The sequence below is a fragment of the Hirundo rustica genome, chromosome 15, assembly GCF_015227805.2.
Source record: "Hirundo rustica isolate bHirRus1 chromosome 15, bHirRus1.pri.v3, whole genome shotgun sequence".
Taxonomy (NCBI): domain Eukaryota; kingdom Metazoa; phylum Chordata; class Aves; order Passeriformes; family Hirundinidae; genus Hirundo; species Hirundo rustica.
This window is the reverse complement of record NC_053464.1, coordinates 354,759-366,273: the sequence shown is the minus strand read 5'-3', so window position 1 is coordinate 366,273 and position 11,515 is coordinate 354,759. Positions and strand designations below refer to the sequence as shown.

The 11,515-nt window shown below is 47.6% G+C and overlaps 1 protein-coding gene across 2 annotated transcripts; it reads left to right on the top strand.

Annotated features, from left to right (window-relative positions):
• The first annotated feature begins 1,031 nt into the window (after positions 1-1,031).
• Positions 1,032-10,574, top strand: RNPS1 (RNA binding protein with serine rich domain 1). Of its 2 annotated transcripts, none has more exons than XM_040079027.2 (7): positions 1,032-1,099; positions 5,183-5,338; positions 5,542-5,733; positions 6,928-7,030; positions 7,550-7,703; positions 8,144-8,285; positions 9,487-10,574. In XM_040079027.2, exons 1-7 carry the CDS (start codon positions 1,062-1,064, stop codon positions 9,590-9,592), a joined length of 891 nt encoding a protein of 296 aa, XP_039934961.1. In that variant the 5' UTR covers positions 1,032-1,061; the 3' UTR covers positions 9,593-10,574. The 2 variants fall into 2 exon arrangements, with proteins under 2 accessions (XP_039934961.1, XP_039934962.1); XM_040079028.2 differs by lacking the exon at positions 1,032-1,099 and adding an exon at positions 1,198-1,268.
• The last annotated feature ends 941 nt before the right edge of the window (positions 10,575-11,515 follow it).

Below are 11,515 nucleotides of genomic sequence, written 5' to 3'. Positions count from 1 at the left end.
AACAACAACAACAACAAAAAGTAGATGTAGCACCTGGTGACATGGTTTAGTGGTGGCCTTGGCAGTACTGTGGGAATGGCATTGGAATTAGACTCAATGATCTTAGAGGGCTTTCCCAGCCTAAATGATGCCATGATTCCAAGCTCATCATGACAGTCTACTAATAGTCCTCATTTGACATAATGCAGTTTCTCATTGAACCAATGTGAACTTTTAGTAGACTACAAAATTGCCTGTGAGGGAAATGTGCCCTTTAACAAGGTGCTGTGTGAAGAACAACTTCATTTTTGCTTTATTTGGGGTTTTGTTTGTTTGTTTTCTGAACCTGTTCCATGGCAGGTTTTAGGTAATAGTCCTTGGTTTTGCAACAAAACAAAAAATAAGCCCTTTTTTTTCTTGCCACACATGAATTTACAGACACCTGCCCTGGTATTGCCCATGTCTTGTGATGGAGGTAGATGGGACATGTCCTTGTACTGCATTCAAGAGGTGAAGCTTCAGTCAGATATGCCTGTGGCCATACACTTCAGCTGATCAGCACACCTGCTTCTCAGAAAGGTCTGTCACTTTTAAGGCCCTGCATTAAGGATGGGGTCAAAATACATTTCTGACTTTGTTCCTCTGAAGTCAAAAGTCAGGCAGCCAGTGTGGTCAGAAGTTCAAAAGGTCAATGCCTGCAGTGGTAAATTTTCTTTAAAGTTCACAGCAAAGACATTTGGCAGGGAGAGAGAGAGAGGATATCCTTCCTACATGACATGAAATGCCACTGTATGGTGCTCCATCTTAAGTCTTTAATCCTTCTCTTTCCAATTTTATTGCAGTTGAGAGGGAAAATCCGCTCAGAGTAGTGCCGTCTCTACACCCACCACCACCTCAAATCAGTGTGCTATGGATCTGCAACCTGCAGCTGAGGCAGGGTGGGCCCAGGATTCACCTGTGGAGGCTGCAGCCTGCTGGGTTTCAAGCTCTTAAAACCCAGAGCTGAAGCCCCAGCTACTCAATAATAATAAATAATAACAATAATAATAATTATTGTTGTTATTATTATTGCTATTACTATTATGCAGGACAGAGTTTACAGGAACTCTTTATCTCACAGGTTAGTGTAGCTGCACCCTTTCCCCGCTTCCGTCCCGTTCGCATTAACCCTTTCCGCCCGTCCCGGCCCCCGTTGTGACGTCATCATACCGCGCCGGCGCTGCTCCTTCCCGCCCGCTGGCGTGAATCTCGCGCGCCGGGTGGGGAGCGGCGGCGGCGGCGCTGAGGATGTGAGTGCGAGGCGGGGGCTGCGCCATCCGCGTCCATCCCGCCAGGCCGCGGCCCGACCGACCCCTCCGCCGCGCGGAGCGCCGGGGGGAGCGCGCTAGGGCCGCCGAAAGGCTATGGCGGCGCGAGGGTCAGGGATGGGGCCTCGGAGCCGCGGCCTCCCGCCGCCGGAGGCGGGGAGGGCAGGGGAGGGAGGGTCGGGGAGGGGCCGGCCAGGGAGCCGGGCTCGGATGTCGGCGCTGCCGCGGCCCGAGGGAGGAACGGAGGAGCGTTGTGCGGGCCCGAGGGGGACGTTGCTGTGCTGATCTTGCGGCCCCCTGCCCCACGGGCGCTGTACCGGATCCACGGCCTGCGGATCTGGCTGCTGCGCGACTCGCCGGTCCTAGAGGTGGGCCGAGCGGCCGTAGTGGGCGGAGAAGTGCCGTGCGCCGAAGCTTCCTCCCACCAGGAATTCTGCTAGTTTACAACTGAAGACCTGAAGCAAACTGCCAGTAAAGGACTCGCCTGTAGCCATACGGGAAGCCTGGGCGCGGGCGAGTTTGCTTTCTTTGCCACAGAACTGCTGCTTTGAGTGTGCAGATTCCGTCTCTAAAGCAGAAGTGTGTGTGAGATGGACGTTTGGTTTGTGCAGATTGCTCTTAGACTTTCTGGTTTGGGGTGTATGCCCCTAAACCAGCTATTTGTTAGAGAGTGAGAGGTTTTTGATTGTGGGGAAGAAGCATGTCGCCTAGAACGTGCAATGTTGTACAGCCTTGTGTGAGGACTGATTTATTCTTTCCACATTTTCCAGTGAATGCCTGAACTTGTGCAGATGGTAATGCCCACAGGGTAGGGTGAGGTTTCCAACTAAAGTGAGTTTGGCCAGTGGTATTCCTGAGAAAGGAGTAAAACCACTGGTTAGTTTGGAGATTGCTTAAATGCAGCATCATTTGGTGAATGTTCCAAAGCCATGTGTCTGATCTGCCTGGTAAATGCCTGTCCCCAGAAGCAGTAAACAGTGAAAGCTGAAAGAAGATTGTAGCCAGGTGGGGGTCAGGCTTTTCTCCCAGACAAGGGGACACAGTCTTAAGATGCACTGGGGAGGTTTAGATTGGACATTAGGAAGAATGTCTTCACAGAAAGGGTGATTGGGCTTTGGAAGGGGATGCCCAGGGAGGTTGTGGAGTCACTGTCTCTGGAGGTGTTTATGGAAAGACTGGATGTGGCACTGAGTGCTCTGGTCTAGTTGACATGGTGGTGTTGGGTCAGAGGTTGGACTTGATTGTCTCAGAGGTCTGTTCCAATGTAATTGATTCTGTGCTTCTGTTTCCTGCCTCAGCAGCAGGCTGGGTAACAGCAAACATGCTGGTCTTTATCCCCCTTTCCTCTTCTCCCAGAAGGGGAAAAAACCAGATCTGACTCTTCGGCACTAGCAGATAGTTTTGTATGCTGATAACATCATGACTTTGATGGTCCACAGGTGCAGGAGGAGCTGATTTGTAGGCAGAGATAACCCAAACCTGGCTCTGGGATATTTAGAAGAAAAATGGGTTCTGGGGTGACCTAATTGCAGCATTCCAGTACCTGAAATGAACCTATAAGAAAGATGGAAAGAGGTGTTTTACAAGGGCATGTAGTGCAAGGATGATGGGGAAGGGCTTCCCACTGATAGAGGGTAGATTTACATTAGAGATTAGAAAAAAATTCTTCCTTGTGAGGTCCTGGCCCAGGTTGCCCAGAGAAGCCCCATCCCTTGAAGTGTTCAAGGCCAGGTTGGAGCAACCTGGTGTAGTGGAAGGTGTCGCTGCCCATGGCTGGGGGGGTTCAAAAGTGACGAGCTTTAAGGTTCACACCATCCCAAACCAGTCAGTGACTCTGTGATTTTATGAAAGGAAAGTCTTAAGTTTTCTGGTTTTGTGAACCCAGGAACCTGTCTGTTCTGTACCACCCAGCTGGGCTTGTGCTGTGGCTTTCTGAACTGCAGCCCCCTCACACCCTGCACTGGAGAGGCATGGCACAGAGCTGGATAGAAATGTCCTAAGGCTGAGTGACAAACACAGGTTTGCTTGTCTTGAATCCCTTTGCAATACCCATGGGACAGTCTGTAGACTGCTTTCTTGCTGCCACTGGTGCTAGAGGAGACATTTTCTTTCCCAGCAAGCTCTGCCAGTGGCAGATCTGTGGTGTGAGTTTCCTGTCCTCCATGTAGAAAGGCTATGGGTGTTTCTTAGTTTCTGCAGGGAGCTGGGTTTATGAATGTTCCTTTATGTTGTTTCTTGCAGTTGGTGTATTAGGGAAAACTGTGAAGCTGAAAATCAGGAAAGCAAGTTTGGCTGCTCATAAGTAATCCTTCCTAACCGTACATTTAATTGCAATTCGGAGAATAAAGCAATTGTTTACCAGAAGCACAGAAGCAACAACTTTGTTGTATGTTGTCAGCTATAGAAGTTTTTTCTTGTTCATTGAGTTTGCCTCTGATGCACATGAGAATGGAGATGTTTCCAACATCCTGCATTACTGTGTATATTCAGGATGGCTCTGCAGAGAGATCTGGACCAGTTGGATGGATGGGCAGAGTCTAACAAGATGAAGTTTAACAAGTCCAAGTGCCGAGTTCTGCATTTTGGCCACAATAACCCCCTGCAGCGTTATAGGTTGGGGATGGTGTGGCTGGACAGTGCCCAGGAGGAAAGGGACCTGGGGGTGTGGTACTGGTCAGCAGCTGAACATCAGCCAGAGTGTGCCCTGGTGGCCAAGAGGGCCAGTGGCACCTGGCCTGGATCAGGAGTGGTGTGGCCAGCAGGAGCAGGGAGATCATTCTTCCTCTGTACTCGGCGCTGGTCAGGCCACACCTTGAGTATTGTGTCCAGTTCTGGGCCCCTCAGTTTAGGAAGGACGTTGAGATGCTTCAGCGTGTCCAGAGGAGGGCAACGAGGCTGGCAAGGGGCTTGGAACACAAGCCATATAAAGGACAACTGAGGGAGCTGGGATTGTGTAGCGTGGAGAAAAGGAGATTCAGAGGTGACCTTATCACTCTCTACAACTCCCTTGAAGGGTGGCTGTAGACAGCTGGGGGTTGGTCTCTTTCTCCAGACAACAACTGACAGAACAAGAGGACACAGTCTCAGGCTGCGTCAAGGGAAATATAGGTTGAACATTAGGAAAAAGTTTTTCACAGAAATAGTGATAAGGTACTGGAATAGTCTGCCTGAGGGGGTGGTGGAGTCACCATCCCTGGATGTGGCACTCGATGCCATGATCTAGTTGAGGTGTTAGGGCATGGGTTCACTCGATGGTCTTGAAGGTCTCTTCCAACCTAGACATTCTGTGATTCTCTGATATTCAGTTCTGCTGCAGATAAGGCTGGCAGCTCCAGCACATTCCCTGAATGTTTCATTCTTTGGTAGTTGAGGGTGTCAGACTCCTTTAGAGGTTATTAAAATGTTGGAGGCAGGTTTGTAATGAAGGTTTTAAACAATCCCCGTGGAATAATCAAAATACAACATGTTTATAGATGTTGCAGATTTTGTGATGGATGCAGCCCTCACATGGCAAATATATGGAAGTCAAATAATGCTCAACATTTCAATTCTAAATAGAGGGGTTAAATCTGTCTCTTTGGCTCTGGAGCAAAGAGAGAGCTGGTTATCTGAATCGAGGAGTTAGAAGTGAGATTTGAGGCCTGGAGCCCATTCAGTGCCGCTTTGGATATTTCTGAAGGGGAAAAGGAGTTAGAAGGATTGAAAAAGAAGAGTTTGCTAGAATTTTTTCTTAAGTGTCTGGAATTGCCTAGTGCTTTAACTCTGCAGTTTCAGTGATCCTGAGTTACATTCAAAGTTCAGTGTTTTGTGTTGCTGTCCTGTTCTTTATTTGGGTGTGGGGCTTTTGTCTGTGTTTTTTTGAATTATGCAATGCTTTCTGCAATTTGTTGTTGAAGGGCTCCCTCACCAACCAAACGCAAGGACAGGTCTGAGGAGAAATCAAAGGACCGGTCCAAGGATAAAGCAGCCACTAAGGAATCGGGTGAAAAGGATCGTGGTCGGGACAAGACACGTAAAAGACGCAGTGCTTCCAGTGGGAGCAGCAGTACCAGGTAGGTACTTTTATGGGAGTAACAAATGACGGCATTTTCAGAAATCAGGAGCTTTATTTGTGGTAGTCTTGGGCCTGTTAAAAGCTTGTGTTATATTAGTTACTGTGCGATACTATGTGAGTCTTCTGTCACGCTTTGAGAATTCTCTACGAATCCATGTCCCACAATTCCACTAATTTTTATTCTTCTCCCCCTTGAAACAGATCCCGTTCCAGCTCAACTTCCAGCTCAGGGTCCAGCTCCAGCACTGGTTCTAGCAGTGGCTCAAGTTCCTCTTCTGCCTCGAGCCGCTCTGGGAGCTCCAGCACCTCACGCAGTTCCAGTTCCAGCAGCTCTTCTGGATCTCCCAGTCCCTCCCGACGGAGACATGACAACAGGAGACGGTCCCGCTCCAAGTGAGTTTTATTTGTCTTCTAGGAATTGCCAGATGTCAGGTTAATTCCATGTAGAATACAAGATTGTGATTAGAACAGATTGTTCTCAGAAGACCATTTGCTTTCTCCCCAACTTAGAGATGTGAATTTTGTTAGAATGAGTGTGCTCCATTTCCTTAGAATCCATACATATGCCCTGTAAGAACAGAGTGTAAATCCTTGTAGGATCAGAGATTAAAAACCTAATTTTTAAGAGTTTAAAGATTTTAAATATATCTTTTTAGAGGCAGTTTTAATCAGTCTTTCCTTACTAGTGTGGGCCTAGATCAGAGTAAAACTGTTCAGTTCCTACAGCCACAGCTAACAGCAAAGTCATGGCTAAAACCAGGATATATGTGTATATATGTATATTTATATTCTTATTTATAAAAAAATGAAGTAGGAAGGAGGGAAGATGAAGCCTCTGTAAGGGTGATGTGTGAATCAAACTATCCTAATGTCTGTACAGTTTTTCCTTTGCATAAGGCGATAAAAATCTGCATAAAGCAGTGTGGGGTTTTTAGTGTATCACTCAATTTATGGACTTTATTTATGGAATTTATGGAAGAAATATAAATATAAATTTTCTACATACTGATTTTTTTACAGATTAAAGTTTCATTCCAGATATTTTTTTAACTGCAAAGGCATTGTATGTGGCTGCAGCTAATACTATGCAGCTTATTTTAAATATATTTTTTAACATTTTTGGATCTCCATAGTGAATGGAAGATATAGAAACAAATAATTGAATCCATGCATTTGCCTGGTTGTGGTATGCTGTGATGTTTATGGCCTTTATTTTGCCTCTTCAGTTGTTGAGGCAAAGAATGGTTTTGTGTTAACAACTGGGAAATGCTTTAACTATGACCGCAACTTCATAGAAGTGCTTGCTGGATTTTGTGTTTGTTGCCCTAGTTGCAGTGAAGTTGAAAAGTTGCAAAAAAAAGTTCTCAAATTTCAAAAGGTTCTAAAGCAAAAGCAGACAAGACAAATGCAAGTCCTGAGGTGTTTCTGAGTGGAACACCCTCACCACCATCCCAACATTGTTACCTTCTTCAGGACAAAGATGCCCTTCAATAGAAATGGTATTTTTAATCATGTGATAATGACTGGCTTTAGTTTTGTCCTGCATGTTCCCTGAAAACTGTAAATGTTTTCTGGTGTCCAAATCAGGTCCAAACCACCCAAGAGAGATGAAAAGGAGCGGAAGAGGCGGAGCCCATCACCCAGACCCACAAAAGTGCATGTTGGAAGGCTCACTAGGAATGTCACCAAGGTAATAATGGCATGTTCCCCTGTAATCCAGCATTCATATTCTTCTGTGAGAATGTGTGAGTTGCTCTTTCAAAGCTCTTGGGGCTTCTTGGTTACTAAAGAGTTGCCAAGATGTTGCTGTTGGATATTGTTTCTTTGTGTTCCTGTTGATCAGTGAGGAAAATTTTGGTAGGATTTTATGGAGTCAAATAAGAAGGCACTGTAGCGCTTAAGAAGTCTGCCTGTTTTGTCAGTATTCCAGACCTTATATCCTGCTTTCCTGGGAAGGAAACTAGAATTTGGGACAACAGCTGAAATTACCTTGGAGGCATGAAGGAAATTGGGCAGTTCTTGATAAAGGATCTGCAGAGAGCTGGGCTGGCTTGAGTTGTCTTTGCTAGAATGTAATTTAAAGGTCTTCAGGGGTAAAAGGTCTAGGTCACTGAAAAAATTATGTGATGTTGGTTTACTGCTCTGTGCCAGCCAGACTTGGCTGGTGAATGTGCTCTGTATTCATAAGGCTTGCTCACTCTCTCTGCAGGATCACATCATGGAAATTTTTTCCACTTATGGAAAGATTAAAATGATTGACATGCCAGTTGACAGGCTAAACCCACACCTCTCTAAAGGTTATGCTTATGTGGAGTTTGAGAACCCAGATGATGCTGAGAAAGCCCTGAAACACATGGATGGAGGTAGGTACTGACCTGCAAGGAGCCTGGGGGCTTTTAAATATCTTCAGAGTAGATGAATTTGATCAGAAAATGAGTTAGAGGTGGGTATGGATGGCTTTGGTGAACAATGTAAAGTACAGTTATTTTTCAGCTTCAGGACAGATCCAAGAAATCACAGAACTATTAAAACTAATTATTTTTTCAAAACAGTGAAAAAAATTATTTTAGGCTTACATGAAAACTTTTTCAGGTTTCCATCTGAACTGCAGTTTGGTGGGATTAGATAAAGAAGTCTAATGGGTGTGTGGACTTTGTCAGAATAGCCCCTGAGCAGGGTGTGGGAACACTGTGGGCTGATCTCATTTCAGTTGCTTGTGACAAAGCTGTGAATTGCACTAATATGATGTATGTTAGTGTTGAAAAATATTTACTTCTCCCCGTTCCTGTGATTCCCTATTAAGGCCAGATTGATGGTCAGGAGATCACAGCCACAGCTGTGCTGGCACCACGGCCTCGACCACCTCCCAGACGCTTCAGCCCCCCCAGGAGGATGCTGCCGCCGCCGCCGATGTGGCGCAGGTCACCACCTCGCATGAGGAGGAGGTGAGAGCTGGGACAACGCTTTTCTTTCTCAGTAACAACTTGTTATTGCTGAAAGACTTGGCATGGCAACAATGCTGTTGGACTTGACTTTCCCCTGCCAAGTGACACATTTTGGACATCAGTTGAACCTGGGTTGCGGTTCCTTCGCTCCTGGGTGTGTGCTCTGGTCTGCACCCTGGACACAGTCTCTGGGTAAGGCCTCGTCCTTCCCAGCCTGTTCCCTGGAGCCCCTTCTGCATAAAGGTTTCAAGGTGAACTGGGAACAGACTCTGGCTGACAGAACCCTTGTGGCAGGCTGTGGCAGCTTCTTGTTTTCTAGAAGCCCTTGTTGCCTCCCTCCCTGATTTCTGAATGGGCACATGACCAAAAAGCAGTTCTGTGTCAGGTGAGTGGAGTACACTGGCCCCAAGGTGAGATCTGATGGTTGTGCAACTTGGAACTGCCTGATCGTGCTCAGATAAGTTGTTCTGAGTCTTTGATGTTTGCATGTCTTTAAAATGTCTTACTTGTCAGTTGTAACTTGATTGCTGAACAGCTTTGAGCCACAGGTTTAAAAATGAGCAGTAGTTACTGTGGCACAAGTTTCAGGAGGCTTCTTGGTGCTCCTTTAAACACATCTTTTTCTGAAATCTCACAAATGCAGGTTTGCCATTCCCTCCTCCTTTGTTATCTTTCCTATTCCAACTTTTACTGTCCTGTTAAAGCTCTCTGTATTCTGTGCCTGGAGCCTCTGTGTCATACCAGCAGCTGTACTGCTATGCCTGTTGGTTATAGCACTGAGGAGCTTAAAGCTAAACTACTTCTCGAGTAAGCTTCTTCTAAGGAGCTTCCTTGTAATTTGAAAGGATTTGGATAAATCCTTCTGAATATCACTCTTTCAGGAGTCAAAGATGACTTCAGGTGAAAGAGGATCTGATGTAGGATCTGAGCTCATTTTCCTTGAGGAAAAAGATAGGTTTCTTGTCTGTTGTTCAGGTATTAATAATTTTTTCCAGTTCCTTAAGCAGAGGGAGGATAGCCAGAATATTCCTGCTATGTCCTCTCTGGAGCTGTCTGTGTTTTGCTCAGGCTCTTTTCCCATGATGTATGAGGGATTTTGGCAGGTGGCAGGGAAGTGTTTTTAAAAAGTTGGTAGCTGAGCTGACCAATTACTTGAACCTGTTGTTTGTCTCCTAATGGAAGCTTTCTCCTTCCCTGCCAGGTCCCGGTCTCCTCGGCGCAGGTCCCCTGTTCGCCGGCGATCCCGATCCAGGTCTCCTGGACGAAGGCGCCATCGCAGCCGCTCCAGCTCAAACTCCTCAAGATAAAGCAAAAGGACTGGACAGCTTTTTACTTTTTAACTTAAATCCCATCAGATGGAATATTGTACCTTTTTTTTATAATGAATCTGGGTGAGGAGGAGTGAGAGATTGTCCTGGCAGTGAAGGCAATGTAAGAGGAGAGAGCACCAGTTCCTGGCCAGTAACCTTTACTGTGAGGCTTCTGGATTCCTGGCATTGAATTGAAATTATTTAAAAATAGCTTTGATTTTAAAGGCTGCAAAAACATCTTTTCCAGATAGAGGGAGGGAAAGATGTTTCAGCCTCTCTTTCTCCAGTTAGCACCTGCTGCTTGGTGATTATAAATGCTTAGCACGCTGTACAGAGCAGCATGTAAATCTTGAGCTATTTCAGAACCCCAGTGAGTAAGACAGTGAGCCGCATGCCTTGATACCACCATACCTGGTGCCGGCACAGGATTTTTCAGAGGAGCTGGAGCCCAGACCTGCCTGAGTCTTAATTCAGTACAGAATTGTTGCTTTATTCCAGTTTCCCTGGATGGTTAGTTTCTGCATAGTAAGCTCTTCTGTAATGCTTACACCAGGCAATCACCACAGAAACAATGGTCCAGCCCAGTGAACATGACACGGTAGAGAAGCTGGAAATCCTAAGAAATGTTCTGTAGCTGCCCCCTTAAGTGATTTCTTTCACCTTTTCATTGAGAGTGTTGGTAAAAACTTCCTACTCAACCTACAGTGGAACAGTGTGAGTGCTTTTCCAAATCCCAAATGAGCGACTGAGCACCAACCCCTTGGAAACTGCAAAGCAGAGAGGGAGGCTTGAAGCCACGATGCTGGCTGGATTAATTAGGATTCACACAGGGAAAGGCAAAGAATTTACAACCTGTTGAACAGTCAATACTATACAGATTTTTTTTGTTGTTTTGTATAACTTTGTATCCTTTTGGGCCATGTTGTGTTTGTACTTGTGTAGGACAAGCAGTTACTGAATAAAGCAGTAGGGATGAGAACGGCTGTGATGCCTCCGTGCGCAGGGTGGGGCTGTGGGGAAAACCCGCGCGGGGTGGGGCCGCGGCCTCTTTCAGAGGGTGGTGCTTGTCCACTTCCGTGGGCTGGCTCCGCTCATTGGCTGCCGTGCGGGGCTGGCGCCGCTCATTGGCTGCCGTGTGGGGTGGGCGATTGCGGAGCGGCTGGCGCTCCTCAGCGCGATGGCGGCGGCAGTGGCGGGGCAGGGACTCGCTCTGGACGCGGGGCTGGAGCCCGTCCTGCGGGAGGCCGTGGCGGCTCTGGGCCGGACCGGGGCCGGGGCCGGGGAGGAGCTGGCCGCGGCGCTGGCCGCGGTGCGCGCCGCTCTGGCGGCGGTGGGCGGCCCAGCCGCACTCGGGGAGCGGGAGCGGGCGCTGTTCGGCGCCTTCCTGCGCAGCCTGGCCCAGGCGCCTCGCGCGGCGCGGCTCGAGGGCGTGTGGGAGCGCTGCTTCCTGGAGGGCCCGCCCGGCCTCGTCCTCTGCGTCTTGCTGGAGGCCCTCGGCTCCGCGGGGTCAGTACTGCTCCTTGGGGCAGGCGGGGAGTCGCAGCGCTGACGGGTTGGGTTTCCCAGGGCTGGTCTCGGCGCGCGGCAGAGATGTCTGGGGGATGCATTTCAGCTGGGCTGAAGTGCTCCCAGGACGGAGATGTGGGTGAGCGCGGGCAGCCCTTGTCCTGCCCTGAGTGCCACACGATACTGTGCGTCCCGCAGAGTCACGGAACTCTTTCAGTCGTGGTTGTTGAACGTCCTGAATGTTTGGAGCCGAGGAAGCTGCAGATAAAAATATATTAAAACTGCTTTAATTTGATTTTTTTTTTTTTTTTTTTTTAATCCAGTGTAGCAGAGCAGAGGCGTTTCAGTGGTGCTACCACAACAGAAAAGCAGTAGCATGCAAATCTTATGTTTACCATTTGCAAGAGGCAGGAA

Excerpts from the sequence above, each read along its gene's own strand:
- RNPS1 (XM_040079027.2), top strand. The coding sequence starts at position 1,062 with ATGCAGGACAGAGTTTACAGGAACTCTTTATCTCACAG. Across the intron at positions 5,734-6,927 it reads AGGAGACGGTCCCGCTCCAA|GTCCAAACCACCCAAGAGAG; the intron begins GTGAGTTTTATT and ends TGTCCAAATCAG. Across the intron at positions 7,031-7,549 it reads TCACTAGGAATGTCACCAAG|GATCACATCATGGAAATTTT; the intron begins GTAATAATGGCA and ends CTCTCTCTGCAG.